Consider the following 22,230-nt stretch of genomic DNA (forward strand, 5'->3'; position numbering starts at 1 on the left):
TGACTTTATTACTTACATCCTTCATATAAATGTGAAGTAAAAAATCTTTACGTTACGTCTCCGTCTAAATGTGTAATGTGCAATTTATAGCAATTTATCATAAATAGTATGTACAACAGGATAGTCAATACAACATAGAAATACAGTTGTGTCAGCATAAGTTAAGCAGAGAGATGGCCTGGTGGAAGAAGCTGTACCGGAGCCTGTTGGTCCTGGCTTTTAAGCTGTCATACCGTTTCCCAGATGCTCGAAAAGTTTGAGGTTGGGGTGAATCGGGTCGCCACTGATCCTTCGGGCCCTTTTTAAATACCTGTCTTTGTAAATGTACTGAATAGTGGGAAGTTCACATCTACAGATGCGCTGGGCTATCCGCACCACTCTCTGCAGGGTCCAGGCACTGATACAGCCGGTCATGATGATCTCATTGTGCCCCGGTAGAAAGTGTTCGGAATGTGCCAGTGTTTGAAGTGGCTTTGGCTCATCAGGCTTGGGAGAGGTAAAGTATCTGGTACATTTCGCTTTTTGTTCTTAATTCTTTATTCCTCCTCTGTTAGAACATAGAACATAGAATAGTACAGCACATTACAGCCCTTCGGCCCACAATGTTGTGCCGACCCTCAAACCCTGCCTTCCATATAACCCCCCCACTTTAAATTCCTGCATATACCTGTTTAGTAGTCTCTTAAACTTCACGAGTGTATCTGCCTCCACCACTGACTCAGGCAGTGCATTCCACGCACCAACCACTCTCTGAGTAAAAAACCTTCCTCTAATATCCCCCTTGAACTTCCCACCCCTTACCTTAAAGCAATGTCCTCTTGTATTGAGCAGTGGTGGCCTGGGGAACAGGCGCTGGCTATCCACTCTATCTATTCCTCTTATTATCTTGTACACCTCTATCATGTCTCCTCTCATCCTCCTTCTCTCCAAAGAGTAAAGCCCAAGCTCCCTTAATCTCTGATCATAAAATACTCTCTAAACCAGGTAGCATCCTGTAAATCTCCTCTGTACCCTTTCCAATGCTTCCACATCCTTCCTATAGTGAGGCAACCTGAACTGGACACAGTTCTCCAAGTGTGGCCTAACCAGAGTTTTATAGAGCTGCATCATTACATCGTGACTCTTAAACTCTATCCCTCGACTTATGAAAGCCAACACACCATAAGCTTTCTTAACTACCCTATCCACCTGTGAGGCAACTTTCAAAGATCTGTGGACATGTACCCCGAGATCCCTCTGCTCCTCCACACTACCAAGTATCCTGCCATTTACTTTGTACTCTGCCTTGGAGTTTGTCCTTCCAAAGTGTACCACCTCACACTTCTCCGGGTTGAACTCCATCTGCCACTTCTCAGCCCACTTCTGCATCCTATCAATGTCTCTCTGCAATCTTTCACAATCCTCTACACTATTTACAACACCGCCAACCTTTGTGTTATCTGCAAGCTCGCCAACCCACCCTTCTACCCCTACATCCAGGTCGTTAACAAAAATCACGAAAAGTAGAGGTCCCAGATCAGATCCTTGTGGGACACCACTAGTCACAATCCTCCAATCTGAATGTACTCCCTCCACCACGACCCTCTGCCTCCTGCAGGCTAGCCAATTCTGAATCCACCTGGCCAAACTTCCCTGGATCCCATGCTTTCTGACTTTCTGAATAAGCCTACCATGTGGAACCTTGTCAAATGCCTTACTAAAAACCATATAGATCACATTCACTGCACTACCCTCATCTATATGCATGGTCACCTTCTGAAAGAACTCTATCAGGCTTGTTGGACACGATCTGCCCTTCACAAAGCCATGCTGACAGTCCCTGATCAGACCATGATTCTCTAAATGCCCATAGATCCTATATCTAAGAATCTTTTCCAACAGCTTTCCCACCACAGACACAGTTGTACCATGAGGCTGGATCCAGGGACTGTCTTTTGTACTGCATGTAGCATGTGGGAAGTCCAGTCTCTCAGATAAACACACCTGCACCAGGTTCACCGAGCTGCACCGAGCTACAGCTCCTCAGAGAACATATTAAGGAACTAGAGCTGCAGCTCGTCAACATTCGGCTCATACGGGAGAATGATGAGGTGATAGATTAGGAGCTATAAGGAGGTAGTCAGCTCTAGGTTGCAGATGACAGGTAACTGGGTGACTGTAAGGAGGAGGAACGGAAATGCACAGCCAATGCAAAGTGCCCCTTGGCCGTTCCCCTCGATAATAAGTATACCAGCCTACATTGTTGAGGGCGACGACCAACCAGGTCTTTGAAACTAGGTCTGGTGTTGCGGCTCAGAACAGCAGAGAGGTGAAGAGGACTGCAATGGCCATAGGAGATTCCATAGGCAGAGGACCAGAGACGAGATTCAGTGGGAGCTAGGTAGGAAGCTGGAAAACAGGACCTCCGGGGTAGTAACCTTTGGATTGCTGCTCATGCCACACGCTAGTGAGGGTAAGAATAGGATGATTTGGCAGATGAATACGTGACTGAGGAAATGATGCGGGGGGCCGGACAGAGGTTCAGATTTATGGATCTTTGGGATCTCCTCTGGTGAAGGTACGACATGTACAAAAGGGACGGGTTATACCTGAACCCGAGGGTCCAATATCCTCGCGGGCAAGTTTGCTAAAGCTCTTCGGGAGGGTTTGAAATAATTTGGCAGTGTGCTGGGAACCGGAATGATGGTGCCGAGGATGAGGTAGTTGGCTTACAAACAGAGGCACTGTGTAGGGAGACTACTAGCAAGGAGAGTCTGATGTTAGGGCAACACTACAGTGAACAGAATGAGTTCCAAAGTAAAGGGTGGAGAAAATCGATAAGGGTGAATACAGGACTAATGGTGTTATTTCTGAATGTGCACAATACAATAAATAAGGTAGATGAACTTGTAGCACAGTTGAAATTGCCATGTATGATGTTGTGGGCATCACTGAATTGTGGCTGAATGAAGATTATGGCTGGGATCTTAACGTCCAAGGATACACATTGAATCTAAAAGACAGGCATGTAGTCAGAGGAGTGGGGGGCGTCGCTCTGTTAGTGAAAAAAATGATATCAAATCATTAGAAAGAGGTGACATAGTGTCGGAAGGTTGTGGTTAGAGCTAAGGAACCGTAAGAGTTAAAAAAAAGACCCCGAAGGGAGTTATATACAGACTTCCAAACAGTAGTAAGGGTGTGGTCTATAAATTACAACGGGAGATAGAAAATGGTGCCAGACGAGAAATGTTACAATGATCATGGATGATTTTAATACGCAGGTAGGTTGGTGCTGGATCCCAACGGGGGGATTTCTAGAATGCCTGAGTTGGCTTTTTAGAGCCGCTCATGGTTGAGCCCACGAGGGGATCCGCTATTCTAGATTGGGTGTGGTGCAAGGAACCAGTATTGATCAGAGAACTTAGGGTAAATGACCCCATAGGGGGCGAGTAATGAATCAGTATCACAATGGAGTAAAGGGAATGAGAGACGCATGAGAGAGAAGCTGGACAGAATTGATTGGACAAGAACACTGGCAGAGATGACAGCAGAACAGCAATGGCTAGAATGTCTCGAAGCAATTCGGAAGGCACGGGATATATAGGTCCCAAAGAGGAAGAAGTATTCTGAAGGAAAGATGACACAACCACGGCTAACAAGACACGTCAGAACCAACATAAAAGCCGAAGAGAGGGCATATAATACAGCAAAAATTAAAGGATTGGGAAGCTTTTAAAAACGAGAAGAAGACAACTAAAAAAGTCATTAAGAAGGAGAAGATGAAATACAAAAATAAATCAGCCAGTAATATTAAAGAGGATACCAAAAGTTTCTTCAGATACATAAAGTGTAACAGAGAGAGGAAAGTGGACATTGGACCGCTGGTTAGACCGCTGGAGAGGTTAATAATAGGGGCAAGGAAGTAGCGATCGAAATTAATAGGTATTTTGCTTCAGCCTTCACTAGCAGTATTGTGGAAGCTGGAGTGTCAGGGGTCAGAACTGAGTAACGTTCCATTGTTGGGGAGAAAGTTCTTGGAAATGACATAGTCCTTGGAATGACATAGACAGAAAAAGAGAGGAGGTCCTGAAGAAAGATTACTGGGAGCTAGGAAGAAAATTGAAAAGCCGGACCTCCAGAGTAATAATATCAGGATTGCTACCTGAGCTGCGTGCTAATGATGGTAAGAATAACAGAATCAAGCAGATGAATGTGTGGCTAAGTAACTGGTGCAGGGGGCAGGGCTTCAAATTCTTGAATCATTGGGATCTATTTTGGGGGAGGTATGACTTATACAAAAACGACGGATTACACCTGAACCCAAAAGGTACTAATATTCTGGCGGGATTGTTTAATATAGCTGTTAGGGAGGGTTTAACCTAAGTTGGCAAGGAGAAGGAAACCAAGGTGTTAGGGTCGAGGAAGAGGAAAATAGAAATAAGTCAAAAATACTGTGCAGCAAAGATCGCAAGAAGGACAGGCCGGTGAATATACAGGATAATTTGCTGAAAAATAGAAATATAGCAAAATCGACAACAGATACTGATCTAAATGTACTGGACTTAAATGCACACAGCAATGCACACAGCTGTCATCTCTGCCAGTGGATGACCTTGCTGCACAGCTGCAGGTTAAAAGATATGACATTGTGGCCATCACCGAGTCATGGCTAAATGATGGACGTGATTGGGAGCTGAATATTCAAGGATACACAGTGTATAGGAAAGATAGGAAGGTAGGTAAAGGGGGTGGCGTGGCCCTGATGGTAGACAACGATATCAAATCAATAGAAAGAAGGGACATAGGATCAGAAGAGATAGAATCCTTATGGGTAGAATTAAGAAATGGCAAGGGTAAAAAGACACTAATAGCAGTTATATACAGGCCTCCAAACAGCAGCCGGGATGTGGACTACAAGTTGCAGCTGGAAATAGAAAAAGCGTGTCAGAAGGAAAATGTCAAGATAATTATGGGGGATTTTAATATGAAAGTGGATTGGGAAAGTCAGGAAGGTAATGGATCTCAGGAGAGGGAGTTTGTAGAATGTCTACAGGATGGCTTTTTGGAGCAGCTTGTCCAGAAGCCCACCAGGGGACCGGCTGTTTTGGATTGGGTGCCGTGTAACGAACCTGAGGCGATTAGGGAGCTGGAGGTAATGGAACCCCTTGGAAGAAGTGATCATAATATGATTGAGTTCAGTTTCAAATTTGAAAAGGAGAAGCTGGTATCAGGTGTATCGATATTTCAGTGGAACAGAGGAAATTACAGTGGTATGAGAGAGGAACTGGCCCAAGTCGATTGGAAAAGTAAACTAAGTGGAGGGACGGCAGAGCAGAATTGGATGAAATTCAGACAAGAAATAAGGAAAATGCAGGAAAAATATATTCGAAGAAAAAAGAAAATCATGAATGGAAAAATGGCATAAATGTGGCTAACGAGAGAGGTTAAGGCAAAAATAAAAGCAAAGAAATGGCTTACAAGGAAGCAAAAATTAGTGGGAAAAATCAGGACTAGAAGACTTTTAAAAACTTACAGAAAGAAACTAAGAAAGTAATTAGGAAAGAAAAGATGAATTATGAAAGGAAGTTGGCGATTAACATAAAAAAGGATACTAAGAGTTTTATTTAAATATATGAAGAGCAAAAGAGTGACAAGGGTAGATACGGGACCGATTGAAAATGATGCTGGAGAAATTATAATGGATAACAAAGAGATGGCGGAGGAACTGAATGAGTATTTTGCATCAGTCTTCACAGTGGAAGACATGAGCAATATACCTGATAGCCAGAGGTATCAGGGAATAGAATTAGGTACAGTCAAGATTACTAGAGAGAAAGTGCTCGGGAAGCTAAGTGGACTAAGAATAGATAAGTCTCCCGGTCCGGATGAGGTGCAACCAACGGACTCTGGCATGGTTCCGGAGGACTGGAAGGTCGCAAATGTAGTTCCGTTATTTAAGAAAGGAAGGGAGCAACAAAAAGAAAATTACAGACCTATTAGTCTGACATTGGTATTTGGAAAGATATTGGAGTCAATTCTCAAGGAGGAGGTTATGAAATACCTCGAGGTGCATGCCAAGATAGGCCGAAGCCAGCATGGTTTCATGAAGGGAAGATCCTGTCTCACCAACTTATTGGAATTTTTTGAGGTAATCTCGAATAAGATTGACAAGGGAGAGGCTGTGGATGTTGCGCATTTGGATTTTCAAAAGGCCTTCGATAAGGTGCCGCATATGAGGCTGCTTAATAAGATGAGAGCCCTTGGAATTACAGGAAAGATATTGGAATGGGTGGAGCATTGGCTGATAGGCAGAAAGCAAAGGGTGGGAATAAAGGGATCCTATTCTGATTGGTTGCCAGTTACTAGTGGTGTTCCGCAGGGGTCGGTGTTGGGGCCGCTTCTTTTTACGATGTATATCGATGATTTGGATTATGGATTAAATGGTTTTGTGGCTAAATTTGCAGATGACACCAAGATAGGTGGAGGAGCAGGAAATGTTGAAGAAACGGAAAGGTTGCAGAGAGACTTAGTCAGTTTAGGAGAGTGGGCAAAGAAATGGCGGATGAAATACAACGTTGGTAAATGTACGGTTGTACATTTTGGAAGAAGAAATAATCAGGCAGATTATTATTTAGATGGGGAGTGTTACGTACCCCGTAACTGGGTTGCCAAACCAGCAGAAATGGACCACTTAGTAGGAGTCTGGATTACTGGAACTAAGAAAGTTTTATTAAAGAAATAAGTAACACAGTACTCTAATAGTAAGGATATAAATGCAACAGGTTAGCAATGGTAAAACACACATGTACACAGAACTAGGATGATAGGAATCAATCAAGCTCTATCGCAGTCTAGGGGTAAAATGATCAGTCTCAAATGACGCAGAGTTCAGTTCAGTTTAGTACAGTTCGCAGTAATCGCTGTTGTGCCGTTGGAGAGAGAGAGAAAGAGAGAGAGCGCGCGAATGTGCAAATTTCCTGATTCAAAACAGACCTTTGATGTTCCTCGCAGTTAGCTTTCGGGCGAGCGTTTTACTGTCTTCTGAGCTCACCGACTGTGACCCCTCCGTTCCGGATACGATCGTCCTTCCGCGGTGAACCCGGCACCTCGGCAAGGGCGGACACACAGACCAGGTTCCCACCAATCGTACCTTTTCACCCTGTGCGTCTATGGTCGGTCCCGCGACCAGACCTCCAAAACTACCACCAACGTGTGGGGGCACACTGCACTTCCAAGGTCTCGTTATCTCGTGATCTCGTGGTGTCGTGGCGTCGTGCCCTAGCGAACCTGTTCCTTTTATCCCCCTGCTGGGGTATCGCCTGTCCATCAAACTTCAAACAGTTCAGGTTCAAAGCAACCGGTCTGACAATACTCGGAACTGTGTCTCTTTTCGTTAATCTCTCTCGTCTCTCATTAACATTTGGAATGTTTCTCTCTTTGTCTCTCTTATCAGCATCAATCTCCTGATAACTTGGTCTTTTGTCACAGGAGAAAATTCAAAAATTGGGAGTGCAAAGGGGCTTGGGTGTCCTCGTGCAGGATACCCTAAAGGTTAACCACCAAGTTGGATCAGCGGTAGGGAAAGTGAATGCTATGTTGGCATTCATTTCAAGAGGAATAGTGTATAAGAGTAAGGAGGTGTTGATGAGGCTCTATGGGGCATTAGTGAGACCTCATTTGGAATGCTGTGTGCGGTTTTGGGCCCCCTATCTTAGAAAGGATGTATTGATGTTGGAGAGAGTTCAGAGAAGATTTACGAGGATGATTCCTGGAATGCAGGGGCTAACATACGAGGAGCGTTTGTCGGCTCTTGGAATGTATTCATTAGAGTATAGAAAAATGAGAGGGGATCTCATAGAAACATTTCGAATGTTAAAAGGGTTGGACAGAGTAGATGTGGAAAGGTTGTTTCCCTTGGTGGGTGAGTCCAGGACAAGAGGCCATAGTCTTAGAATTAGAGGGTACCCAGTTAAAACAGAGATGAGGAGAAATTCTTTTAGCCAGAGGGTCGTGGATTTGTGGAATTTGTTGCCACATCCAGCTGTGGAGGCCCGATCATTGAGGGTGTTTAAGGAGGAGATTGACAGGTATCTAATTCGTCAGGGTATCAAGGGATATGGGGAAAAAGCCGGAAATTGGAACTAGATGGGTGAATAGTTTAGCTCATGGGGGAGCTGCGGAGCAGATTCAATGGGCCGAATGGCCTACTTCTGCTCCTTTGTCTTGTGATCTTGTGATCTTGTGAAAATTGAAAGGTCTAAAGATAGATAAATCACCTGGACCAGATGATGTACTCAAGGGAAAATATTGCCTCACAAAGCCGTTGGAATTCTTTGAAGAAAGAGCAAACAAGATAGACAAAGGAGATTCGGTGCATGGCGTGTACTTGGATTTCAAAAGGTCTTTGACTAGGCGCCACACATGAGCAACACACACAAATGCCGGAAGAAATTAATAGGCGAGGCAGCATCTATCCAAAAGAGTAAACCTTCGACTTTTTGAGCCAAGACCATTGATCAGGACTGGAAAGAAAGAGGAGAAGTCAGAGTAAGAATTTGGGGGGATGGCATGAAGAAGTACAAGGAGGTAGGTGATAGTTGAAACCTAGAGAGGGGGAGGGGGTGAAGAAAGAAGCTGGGAAGTTGATTGGTGAAAGAGATAAAGGGCTGGAAAAAGATAAAACTGATAGAAGAGAGAGAAAGCCGTGGAAGAAAGGGAAGGGGAGGTGATGGCCATGTATGTAGGTAGGTGAGAGGGAAACTGGAATGGGGGAATGGTGAAGGAGATCCTGTAGGACGACAATCACTAGAAGTTCGAGCGATCGATATTCTTGCCATCAGGTTGGAGGCTACACAGACGAAATGTAAGGTGTTGCTCCTCCAACCTGAGTGTGGCCTCATTGCAGCAGTAGAGGAGGCAATAGACTACCATGTCAGAATGGAAATGGGAAGCAGAATTGAAATGGGGGGCCGCTGGGAGAGCCCGCTTTTTTGTAGTGGACAGAGTGAAGGTGCTCGGTGAAGCGATCTCCCTATCTACATCGGGAGGAGGCCACACAGGGAGCACCGGATGCAGTAGTTGACACTTTAGGCCCAGAATCGTAGTGAGGGAGGAGTTGTAGCGACAGGTTGTTTGAAATGAATGGACTTTATTTCTTACATCCTTCACATGCATGCAGAGTAAAAATCATTACGTTCCGTCTCCATCTAAATGCGTAATGTGCAATCATAGTAATTTGTAATAATTTATAATAAATAGAACAGTCAATTTAATATAGAGTACACTCAAGTCAGTGTGAGTTCATCAGTCTGATGGCCTGGTAGAAAAAGCTGTCTCGGAGCCTATTGATCCTGACTTTTATGCTGCGGTACCGCTTCCCAAATGGTAGCAGCTGGAATACATTGTGGATGAGATGGTCTGGGTCCCAAAGATCCTTTGGGCTCTTTTTACACACCTGTCCTTGTAAATGTCCTGAATCATGGGAAGTTCACGACTACAGATGCGCTGGGCTGTCCTGATGCGTACTGCATACCAGGCAGTGATGCAGCCAGTCAGGATGCTCTCAATTGTGCCGCTATAGAAGGTTCTTAAGATATGGAGCCCCATATCAAACTTCCTCAACCGTCGGAGGTGAAAGAGGCGCCGTTGTGCCTTTTTCACCCCACAGCTGGTGTGTACAGATCAAGTGAGGTCCTTGGTGATGTATATGCCGAGGAACTTAAAGCTGTTCACCTCCTCAACCCCAGATCCATTGATGTCTATAGGGGATAGCTTGTCTCCATTCCTCCTGTAATCTACAACCAGCTCCTTTGTTTTTGTGACATTGAGGGAGAGGTTGATTTCTTGACACCACTGTGTCAGAGACATGATTTCTTCCCTGCAGGCCACCTCGTTATTGATTGAGATAAGGCCAATCAATGTAGTGTCATCGGCAAATTTAATTAGCAGACTGGAATTGTGGGTGGCGATGCAGGTAGTAAAGGAGGGGATCCAGTACGCAGCCCTGAGAGGCTCCTGTATTGAGAGTCAGAGGGTTGGAGGTGAGGGAGCCCACTATTACAACCTGCTGGCGATCCGAATAACATTATAACATCATAATAACACCACAATATTTTAGAATCGACCATATTGAAATTTGAAACTAAATGCATTGATCTCTAAATATTTCGAAATGTGTAAAGAGAAAAATGACGGAGATGTTTAGTTATAAGGATGCAAAGTCAACGTGAATGCAGCGAAATGACGTGGCACGCCAGTTTGCGTCAACTACGGCTAGATCGAATATGAATTCAAAAATTTTAATCCACTTGTGTGTGCCGAACCATCTGGAAGAATTGTTTGGAATTGCTAAACTGTGTGTGTTAACCGAACACGCGACAGCAAATCCCAAGACACATACATGTATACAGCGAGTAAAGTTCAGCCTTGTTTCATTACAAGGATCTGATCCAAGTAACGAAATGAGGAAGGTTGATTTAAAACTTCAGGGGATTGCATCCAATAGCCAACACGTGCAGGAATGAAGTAGTTGCCTTCCAGATCTTCAATAATTCTTGATAGCTCCCGGTTTTACTTGCAAGGTCCCAAAGAGTGTGATTATTTCGATACAGTCCCACCGCTTATTCCATTTGCCAGGAATTTGGCTGGGCAGTGCAGGAGCACAACGGTTAGTGTTGATTGGCTGCTATTCTGTGCCTGCTTGTGTGGACTTAGCACCGTGTCGGCCGAGTTGCCTGCAAAGGCAATTGTCCTCTACATTGTCCCGAGAATTTAACTGTGTAGTAGTACTTGGAAGGAGCTGATGTGCAGACACTAGAGTATAGATCTGCTTCATTTGTCACATGTACATGGAAACACGCAGTAAAATAAAACATGTCATCTGCGGCAACGACTAACACAGCCAGCTGAACACCTGTATTCTCGCTACTGCACCGGGCAAATGGTACAGGAGTCGCAGATTCGACACCACCAGGTTCAGGAACATATATTACTCTACAACCATCAGGCTCCTGAACCAGCGTAACTCCGCTCACCTGAACACTGAACTGATTATTAACCTATATCAGATTATAGGTTAACTGATTCGATAACCTATAATCTCACTTTCTGGGACTCCATTACTCATACTCTCAATACTGTATTACATATTTATTTTTTGAATAATTTGGTCGATTTGCCCTCTTTTACATATTGGATATTTGTCGATCGTTATTATGTATAATTTTTCATAAGTTCTGTTGTATTATTTTTATTTTCCTGTAAATGCCTGAAAGGAAATGAATCTATTATAAAGGGAAAGTTGCGAGGCAAACTCACAGGTTTTACTTTTACTAGGATGGACTACATCCTAGCGTCCTGAGAGAGATTGCTGAAGAGATAACAGGTGCACAGGTCATGATATTTCAAGAATCACTTGATTCTCGCATGGTATTGGGGGTAAGATATTGATGTGGATAGAGAATTGGTTGGCAGACAGGAAGCAAAGAGTGGGAATAAACGGGACCTTTTCAGAATGGCAGGCAGTGACTAGTGGGGTACCGCAAGGCTCAGTTCTGGGACCCCAGTTGTTTACAATATATATTAATGACTTGGATGAGGGAATTAAATGCAGCATCTCAAAGTTTGCGGATGACACGAAGCTGGGCGGCAGTGTTAGCTGTGTGGAGGATGCTAAGAGGATGCAGGGTGACTTGGATAGGTTAGGTGAGTGGGCAAATTCATGGCAGATGCAATTTAATGTGGATAAATGTGAACTTATCCACTTTGGTGGCAAAAACAGGAAAACAGATTATTATCTGAATGGTGGCCCATTAGGAAAAGGGGAGGTGCAACGAGACTTGCGTGTCATTATACACCGGTCATTAAAAGTGGGCATGCAGGTACGGCAGGCGGTGAAAAAGGCGAATGGTATGCTGGCATTTATAGCAAGAGGATTCGAGTACAGGAGCAGGGAGGTACTACTGCAGTTGTACAAGGCCTTGGTGAGACCACACCTGGAGTATTGTGTGCAGTTTTGGTCCCCTAATCTGAGGAAAGACATCCTTTCCATAGAGGGAGTACAAAGAAGGTTCACCAGATTGATTCCTGGGATGGCAGGACTTTCATATGATGAAAGACTGGATGAACTAGGCTTATTATACTCGTTGGAATTTAGAAGATTGAGGGGGGGATCTGATTGAAACGTATAAAATCCTAAAGGGATTGGACAGTTTAGATGAAGGAAGATTGTTCCCGATGTTGGGGAAGTCCAGAACGAGGGGTCACAGTTTGAGGATAAAGGGGAAGCCTTTTAGGACCGAGATTAGGAGAAACTCCTTCACACAGACAGTGGTGAATCTGTGGAATTCTCTGCCACAGGAAACAGTTGAGGCCAATTCATTGGCTATATTTAAGAGGGAGTTAGATATGGCCCTTGTGGCTACGGGGATCAGGGGGTATGGAGGGAAGGCTGGTACAGGGTTCTGAGTTGGATGATCAGCCATGATCATACTGAATGGCGGTGCAGGCTCGAAGGGCCGAATGGCCTACTCCTGCACCTATTTTCTATGTTTCTATGTTTCTTTGTCCCAGAGGACTGAAAGATTACATTCCACTCTTTAATAAGGGAGGAAGGCGAAAGAAAGGAAATTATAGGGCAGTTAGCCTAACCTCAATTATTATTGAGAATGAGGTCTCGTGGTACTTTGGAGATTCACGATCAAGTTAGTCAAAGTCAGCATGGTTTCTGTAAAGGAAAATTTTGCTTGACAAATCTGTTAGTGTTCTTCGAGGAAGTAACGAGCAGTGTGGACAAAGGAGAGGCAGTTGATGTCATTAACTTCAATTTTCAGAAGACATTTGATAAGGTGCTGCACATGAAACTGCTTAACAAGAGAAAATCCTATGGCGTTATAGGAAAGATACTGGCATGGATAGAGGAATGGCTGACAGACAGGAAGCAGCAAGTGGGAATAAAGGGAGCTTTTTTCTGGTTGGCTGCCACTGACTAGTAGTGTTCCACTGGGGTCAGTATTGGGACCGCCACTTTTCACAATGTTTGTTAATGATTTGGATAGTGGAATTGATGTCTTTGTGGCAAAATCAGCGGATGATATGAAGATAGGTGGAAGAATAGGTAGTGCCGAGAAAGCAATGCAATTGCAGCAGAACTTAGACAAAATGAAAAAAATGGGCAAAAAAGTGGCAGATGGAATGCAGTGATGGGAAATGTACGATAATGCATTTTGGTAAAAGGAACATTAGTGGGGACTATTATCTAAATGGGGAAAAGGTTCAAACATCAGAGGTGCAGAGGAACTTAGAAGTCCTCCTGCAAGACTCCCAGAAGGTTAATTTATTGGTTGAGTCCGTGGAAAAGAAGGCAAATACAATGTTGGCATTTATTTTAAGGGGAATGGAATGTAAAAGCTAGGAGATAATGCTGAGGCTTTATAAGACACTAGACAGGCTGCACTTGCAGTATTGTCAACAGTTTTGGACCCCATTTCTCAGAATAGATGTATTGTCTTTAAGAACGTCCAGATGAGGTTCACGAGGATGATTCCAGAAATGAAGGGGTTAACATGTGAGGTGTGTTTGGCGGCTTTGGGCCTGTGTTCACTGGAATTTAGAAGAATCTGGGGATCTCATTGAAACCTACGGAATGCTGAAAGGGCTGGATAGGGTGGATGTGAAAAGGATGCTTCCTAAGGTCGAGGTATCCAGAACTGGAAGGCATAGCATCAAAATTGATGGGCAACCTTTTAGAACAGAGGTAAGGAGGATTTTTTTTTTAGCCAGAGAACGGTGAATCGGTGGACTATTCTACCACAGACTGTGATGGAGGCCATGTCCGTGAGTATATTTAGAGTGGAAGTTGATTGTTTCCTGATCGGTCAGGGCATCAAAGGTTATGGGCAGAAGGCAGGTATATGGGGTTGAGTGGGACCCGGGATCTGCCATGATGAAATGTCAGAGCAGGCGCGATGGGCTGTCTGGCCTAATTCTGCTCCTATGTCTCATGGTCTTATGTAATATTGCGCTGCAGGTTTGCTTGAATGTGCTCTGTGTGCCTTGTGCTGTGTATATTTTACACCTAGGCCCCAGAGTAACGCTGTTTCGTTCGGATGTATTCATGTATGGTTGAATGATAATTAAATTTGAACATAGTGTTACAATAAATTTTACATGCTTTGATAATACATTTTATTGTCAACATTTGACTTTGGATGTACTGCCGGCAGCCCACAAGTGTCACTATGCTTCTGGCTCCAAAGTATATTTTTGGAATTTGGGAGGAAGCAGGAGCACCTGGAGCTGTTGTAATCTGTAAAGCTAACCGCTATTTACCGTGTCGGTCCAGGAATAAAAACAGTGCACTCAATGCCGTGTCATTGCTTTTCCGCAATGCCGTGACTCGGATTCGAACCGAGGTTGCTGCGGCCACAACGCAGAGTACTAACCACTATACGATCACGGCGAGCTACATGAGCGCTTTATGCCGAACAAATAAAACTGGATTGTAGTGAATGGCGCCTGCTTATTCTGAAGGTTTTGTTTGTGTATTTGTGTCTGTGAACGTGTGAAAAAATTGAATTGTGCGGATCACTGAAATATTAACCATGCAGATAAAATAAAACAGCACGATTACATTGCATTTTCCTTTACTTCCAATAAAGTTATATCCCAGATATGCGATTCTGAAGATCTTTTTTAGAATGGCTTTAATAGCCTGTATTTACTGACAAAATATTTTCCTTATTTATTTTCAGGATGCATTTAAAATTATTGCTTGCAGACACTGTAATGCGAAGATTTTTTTTTAGATTCCGACAGGCAGTATAAAAGATATATCGCCTCTCTCTCCACTGTTCTGCCCTATACACGATGACACGGTTCAGAATGTGAGTGAAGTGAACGTAGAGTAAGTCAGGAAGAGTGGCAGATGTCCTATGCAGAACGCCATTTAAAACATAAAGTAATCTAAAGCTACACACATCAAAGTTGCTGGTGAACGCAGCAGGCCAGGCGGCATCTCTAGGAAGAGGTGCAGTCGACGTTTCAGGCCGAGACCCTTCGTCAGGACTAACTGAAGGAAGAGTGAGTAAGGAAGTGAGTAATCTGAAGCTGTTCTGCAGTAACCATGGTGAATCTAGACTCCCTCGACAAACCCCTCACCTCCGGCACCACTGCCACCTGCTCCATCCTCCAAAAATGCACTCTGGCAATGTAACACTGCCCCAGAGGATAATATCGAACCCACCCATTTCCGTGTCATTGCGTTTCCGTAATACCGTGACTCAGATTCGAACCTTTTTGCTACGGGCACGATGCACAGGATTATACAGCTGCGGCGAGCTACTTGGGCTGTGTGTCAAGAAGACAATTAGACTTTTACCGGACGGGCCGAGAAGGAAAACAGAAATGAGAAGGACAAAAATTGATAATAGAAGATGGGATTTTCATCTATCTTTGCTTAACTAGCAGTAAAGTTGAGCTTTCTCTTTCGAGCGAAGGAGAATGAGAGGCGGCTTGATAGAGATGTTTAAGATTATGATAGGCGTAGATAGAGTGGGCAGCCAGCACCTTTCTCCCAGGGCGGCAATACCAGACGTCATCCGCTTATGATTAGTGGCGGGAAGTTTCAGCGATATATCGAAGATGTTTTATTTTACACAGAGTTCTATCTACCTGGAACCCACTCCTGAGGGTGGTGGCAGAGTTTGATGCCCCACCTTAATGTAAAAAAATAGAGTGTAGGAGGGAAGGGTTAAATTGACTGTTGAGTAGGTTTATCAACGTCGGCACAGAGAACCCACGGCTTTATACAACTTGTCTGCAATCGCAATTACTTGTCTTTATTTACTTTTTTCCACGGTGAGGTAGGTGGAGGCCGTTCCGGCCCTTCGAGCCACGCCTCCTCAGCAACCTTCCAAACCCGATTAACCCCTAACCTAATCACGGAACAATTTATAATTATCAATTAACCTACTGCCGTCTACAGCTGTAGCAGGAGTGAAAAGACAGCGTCTGAAAGATCATTTTGATGCGAATGAAGCAATACTCTGATGCAGAGCAGGATTCCACTAATCTATCATTTGCGGCCGTCTGTCGTCACTTTCCTTTCCTGTACTCGAGTAGCAGCAGAGCTCTCAATGGATGCGATTAAATATTCTTGTTTCAGTCTGATACGGCTAAAAAATTATAACTGCTTCCAAGGTCAGTACAGTTAACAACGGTGCCACTTAACAAAGATGTTTTAATGGGATTAATTGAACTATCGCTATTTAAAACAGGCGGAAACAAAGCCGATTGTGGACGTACTCCTCGCCGGATACCACGCAGGAAACGTGGCTGCAAGTCGGGGACAAGTGCGTTTAAGGAAACGAGTTTTAAACTCCCAATCCCAACTATCCGGCTGGCAAACGTGCAGTCTCTGGTGAATAAAATCGATTATCTCAGAGCCTGGGTGCTGAATCAGAGGGACATTAGGACCGCGTGTGTCCTTTGTTTCACGGAATCCTGGTTAACCCTTTCCATCCCGGACGCTGCGCTTCAGATCGACAGGCTCGATTTGTCAAAAATAACACAAAACTGATGGCAAAGGATATGGCAACAAATTAGCTAAAATTGATCTAGCAAGTTATCAGGTAAAATCCGTACTTTGCAGAAACATAATTGCTCACAAAAAAAGCCGCCTGACGTTCCGTTCAAAATTCTCCTCGAATGCAGTCGGGAGAAACAGAAGCCGAGGAAAGTGAAAAATGACAGATTCCTTTCTTTCTTTATTTCTTTTTCCAATATTTTTATTAAATTTCATATACACAGATACAGAATTCAAATCAAAATAAGAGCACAAAGTGCGCTATTATAAATCACACTGATATAATCACGGTATCCCATATTCATGATCAATCAAATAAAATAAATTGAATTATGAAATACAATAATATCGTGAATTATATCATAAAAAATCCACACCCACTACCAAGACAAAGCTGGTTGGTTAAAAAAAAGAGAAAAAAAGAGTACTTTACCATATAGTGTTTTATAATAATGGCCCAGATCTATATTTTAAAAACAATAACAATTCAAAGACTTTTAAAATAATTCAGGAAGGGTCCCCATAGCTTTTGAAAATCTTGATTAGAATCAGAAGTCGAACAACGAATCTTCTCTAAATTTAAACATGACATAACATCGCATAACCATTGAGCCTGTGTGTGTGGGGGGCGGGCAGCCTCCTTCCATTTAAGCAAGATATCCCTCCTAGCCATAAGCGAAATAAAAGCCAATACCCGCAAATGAGAAGACTCCAAAATTATAACTCTTTCCTTAATAATACCAAATAAGGCAGTCAAAGGATTGGGTTTAAAATTAACTTTAAAAAAGTAGAGAAAAAGTTTGAAATACATCTTTCCAATATTTTTAAAGGCTCGAACATGACCAAATCATATGAATTAATGAAGCCTCTCCATTATTACATCTGTCACAATAAGGAGATACATCAGCAAAAAAACGAGAGCGCTTGTCTTTAGACATATGAGCCCTCTGTACCACTTTAAATTGTAGGAGGGAATGACGAGCACATAACGATGAAGAATTAACCATTTTGAAAATAGCCCTCCAGGTCTCATCAGATAATGAAGTCTGTAAATCCTTTTCCCAATCTTTTTTAATTTTGTCTAAAGAAGCCATTCTCAGTCCCAACAACAGACCACAGATATTGAGCCATTATCAAAAGGTTTCAAATTAGAGATTGCATGTATTATGTTCTTATCCGGGCTGGTAGGAAATATATGTAGTTTAGATCTTAAAACATCTGTAATCTGTAGATATCGAAAAAGGTGGGTTTTTGATAGGTTATATTTCAGAGACCTGCTCAAAAGAAGAAAGATGCCCTTCAACAAACAGATCCTGAAATCGTTTAATGCCTAATCTATCCCATTCTCTAAAAAAACAGATCGGTCGTTTTAAAAAAAAAATTGAAAAAAATAGGACTAGAAAGGGAAAATCTCAATAAACCGAAATGTTTTCTAAACTGTAGCCAGATCCTCAAAGTGTGTTTAACCACCAAACTGTCAGTTAATTTATTTAAAGATAAAGGAAGAGAGGATCCAAGAAGAAAAATAATAGAAAATTTAGATAGGATCTTAGCATCAACAATGAGTAAAGAGATTGGTCTATATGAAGAGCATTCAGTGAGATTCTTATCCTTTTTAAGAATAAGCGAAATGGAAGCTTCATAAGAAGACTGTGGCAACCTAACCACCTTGAAGGAATCAGTAAGAGTAGAACATAAATAAGGTATAAGCAATGAAGAAAAAGTCTTATAAAATTCTCCAGAGAATCCGTCACGTCCTGGAGATTCCAATACTTATTCCTTTCACTAAATCCATTCTCGCCGTTAAGCATTCCCCCACCCCTCGCCCGCATTTTGGGAATCTGGAGGCTTATTTAAAAGCTTGTCTGCCTACTGAGGTCTTCAGAATTGGAGTAAGTCGTGAACAATTCTCTTACTGAGGCATATTCTGTATTATCCGCTTTCCTATTCACCCAGTTCTTTTTTGCTTGTTTTATGGTGACCTGGCTGTACTGAACAGTCTCCACTGGAGCGACACTCTGAAGAGAATCTGCCTGCCGGTATTAAAAGAAACAGGATTGTCAAAATACAGTAATGGCCGTCGCTTATTTTCATTTAAAATTGAGGCTCTCCACGTTGAGGAGTTCTATTAAATAACTAACGTTCGTAGTCGCATGATTAAATCCATTTTACGGGAGGTTTGACATCTCGATGGTTGGATCTTTGCTTGCGAAGATCAGGAGGGAAGATGAGACATCAGGAACGACGACACGATCGTTCTTCCCGCCTGCACACCGCAGGTTTAGAGTGAGGACCGGTGCGCGCGGACCTGTTCCACTTTAGGCCGGGGAACGTCCCACAGCGAGCTGCGACGGCTGCGATACTCAGCCTGTATTCGTTCTCTATCACCTGCCTATGTCGAGAAATTTGTAGTTTTGCTGCAGCAATACATTGCAAATCACAGTAATTAAACTATAAATTATAATAAGTACCGTGTTTATAAAGCAAATTATTTAAGTAGTACAATAAGAGAGGGGGAATGGGGTGAAATGCTGAGGAAGTACTCATGGGGATCCTGTCCATTCAGAAATCTGACGGCGGAGAGGAAGAAGCTGTTTCTGAAATGTTAAATGTGTATTTCCAGGCTGCTATACCTCTGGTGGAGGACTTTGTCCAATGGTGCAAACAGAATCATCCGCAGCTCAACATCAGTAAGACAAAGGAGATGGTGATGGAGTTTAGGAAGACTAAGAATGCACTGCTCCTTGTTATTATTGATGATAGGTACGTGGATGTGGTGAGGACCTACAAGTACCTGGGGGTGCACCTAAATGACAGACTTGAGTGCAGCACCAACACTGAGGCTGTGTACAAGAAGGGGAAGAGTCGCCTCTACTTCCTGAGGAGACTGAGGTCCTTTAGAGTATGCGGGCTTCTCCTTCGCATGTTCTACCAGTCTGTTGTCGCCAGTACAATCTTCTATGCGGTAGTGAGCTGGGGCAATGGCATCAACACGGGTGATGCCAATAGCTTCAATAAACTGATTAGAAAGGCTGACGCTGTTATAGGAGTCAAACTGGATACTGGAGGCTGTGGTAGAACAAAGGACCCTACTGAAAAGCCTGGCAATTGTGGAGAATGTTTCTCACGCTCTGCATGCCACCTTGGCTGAACAGAGGAGTACTTTTAGTCATAGACTTAGCGCTGCTCCAAAGCGCGCTATATGAGGTCATTCTTACCCTCGGCCATTTGACTCCATTATGAGTCAAATAATAGCTGGGGAAATGATTCCCCCCTCCTGTTAGACTGTTTCAAGTATTTTTTTAATTCTCTCTTACTTCACTTCTAATATTTGTATATCTGTGCACTTGTAATGCTACTGTGACACTATAATTTCCCTTGGGATAAATAAAGTATTTATCTATCAAGAGGGCAGGTCCTGGGTGATGCGGCTCCTTAATGATGGATGCTGCCTTTTTGAGGCATCGACTTTTGAAGGTGTCCTGGATGTTGGGGAGGCGAGTGCCCATGTTGGAGTTTACAACATTCTGCAACCTATTCCGATCCTGTGCAGTGGCCTTTCCCGACGAGAAGGCGATGCAATCAGTTAGAATGCTCTCCGTGGTGTATCTGCAGAAACTTTCGAGTGTCCTTGGTGATGTACAAAATCTCCTCAAATTCCTAAAGCAATATAGTCGCTGTCCTACCTTTTTTTTTTTGTAATTGCATCAATATGTTGGGTCCAGGATAGACCTTTAGAGATGTTGGCAAACGGGAACTTGAACTGTAAATCTTTTCCACTTCTGATCCCTCGATGCGGACTTATCCTTCCTGAACATAGAACAATGAAATTTACAGCACATTACAGGCTCTTCAGCCCACAATGTTGCGCCGACATGTAACCTACTCTAGAAACTGCCTAGAATTTCCCTATCACAAAGCCTCTATTTTTTCTAAGCTCCATGTAGTTATCTAAGAGGCTCTTAAAAGACCCTGTGTATCCACTTCCACCACCGCTGCCAGCAGTGTATTCCACGCACCCACCGCTCTCTATGTGAAAATCTTGTCCCTGACATCCCCTCGGTACCTATTTCGAAGCACCTTAAAACTATGCATCCTCGTGTTAGCCATTCCAGCCCTGGGAAAAAGCCGCTGGCTATCCACATGATCAATGCCCCTCATCATCTCATACACCTCTATCAGGCCACCTCTCATCCTCGGTCGCTCCAACGAGAAAAGGCCAAGTACACTCAATCTATTCTCATAAGTTACGCCCTCCAATCCAGGCAACATCCTTGTAAATCTCCTCTGCACTCGCTCTATGGTATCCACATCCTTCCTGTAGTGAGATGACCAGAACTAAACACAGTACTCCAAGTGGAGTCTAACCAAGGTCTTGTTTAGCTGTAACATTACCTCGTGGCTCTTGAACTCAATCCAACGGTCGATGAATGCCAACACGATATTCGCCTTCTTAACAACACTGTCAACCTGCGTAGAGCTTTGAGTGTCCTATCGACACAGACCCCAAGATCTCTCAGATCCTCCACACTGCCAATAGTCTTACCATTTATATTATATGTCTATCTTCAAATTGGACCCACCAAAATGAACCACTCCACACTTATCACGATTAAACTCCATCTGCCTCTTCTCAGCCCAGTTCTGCATCCTATCGATGTCCAGCTGTAACCTCTGACAACCTTCCAGACTATTCAGAACACCCACAACTTTTGTGCCGTCAGCAAAGTACTAACCCACCCTTCTACTTCTTCATCCAGGTCATTAATAAAAAAATCACTAAGAGGAGGATTCTCCCAGAACAGATCCCTGCAGAACACCACTGGTCACCGACCTCCATGCAGAATACGAACTACATCGACTGCACTACCTTCATCAATGTGCTTTGTTATTATCTCAAATGATTCAATCAGGCTCGTAAGACACGACCTGCCCTTGACAAAACCATGCTGACTATCCCTAATCAGATTATGTCTCTCCAAATGCTCATAAATCCTCCCTCTCAGGATCTTCTCCAACAACTTGCCAACCACTGAAGTCGGACTCATTGGTCTATAATTTCCTGGGTTATCGCTATTCCTTTTCTTGAACAAGGGGACATTTGCAACCCTCCAATCCTCCGGTACTTCTCTCGTCCATATTGATGACGGAAAGATCATCTCAAGAGGCTCGGCAATCTCCTCCCTCTCTTCCCACGGTAGCCAGGGGTATATCTCATCGGTCCCGGTGACTTATCTAACTTACTGTTTTTTTTAAGCTCCAGCACATCCTCTTTCTAAATGTCTATACGCTCAAGCGTTTCAGTCCGCTGTAAGACATCCCCACAACTGCCAAGGTATTTTTCCCTGGTGAATACTGAAGCAAAGTATACATTAAGTTCTTCCACTACCTCCTCCGACTCCATGCACAGGATATCGCACCTGATTCGGTCCTGTTCTCACACAGCTCGCCCTCTTGCTCTTCGCATACTTGTAGAATGCCTTGGAGTTTTCCTTAATCGTGCTCACCAAGGCCTTCTCATGGCCCCTTCTAGCTCTCCCAATTTCATTGTTAAGCACCTTCTTAAAACCTTGTAATTTTCTAGACCTCTAACAGTATCTAGTTTCTTGAACATTTCGTAAGCTTTTCTTTTCTTCTTAGCTAGATTTTCGGCATACTTTGTACACTGT

General features: G+C 43.4%; 1 protein-coding gene and 1 non-coding gene across 3 annotated transcripts in view; both read right to left on the reverse strand.

The window, feature by feature from the left end:
• Nucleotides 1-14,365: 14,365 nt before the first annotated feature.
• On the reverse strand, nt 14,366-14,437 carry trnah-gug (transfer RNA histidin (anticodon GUG)). The gene has a single exon. It is a non-coding gene; the product is annotated as a tRNA-His (tRNA).
• Nucleotides 14,438-16,942: 2,505 nt separating this feature from the next.
• LOC134346122 (uncharacterized) overlaps nt 16,943-22,230 on the reverse strand; it is a 30,572-nt gene continuing 25,284 nt past the window's right edge. For both annotated transcript variants that reach the window (XM_063047426.1, XM_063047425.1), the window contains exon 5: nt 16,943-18,594. In XM_063047426.1, coding sequence (XP_062903496.1) covers nt 18,415-18,594 — 180 coding nt within the window. In that variant the 3' untranslated portion in view covers nt 16,943-18,414. The remainder of the gene's footprint in view (nt 18,595-22,230) is intronic.

This window comes from Mobula hypostoma, chromosome 5, assembly GCF_963921235.1.
Source record: "Mobula hypostoma chromosome 5, sMobHyp1.1, whole genome shotgun sequence".
Taxonomy (NCBI): domain Eukaryota; kingdom Metazoa; phylum Chordata; class Chondrichthyes; order Myliobatiformes; family Myliobatidae; genus Mobula; species Mobula hypostoma.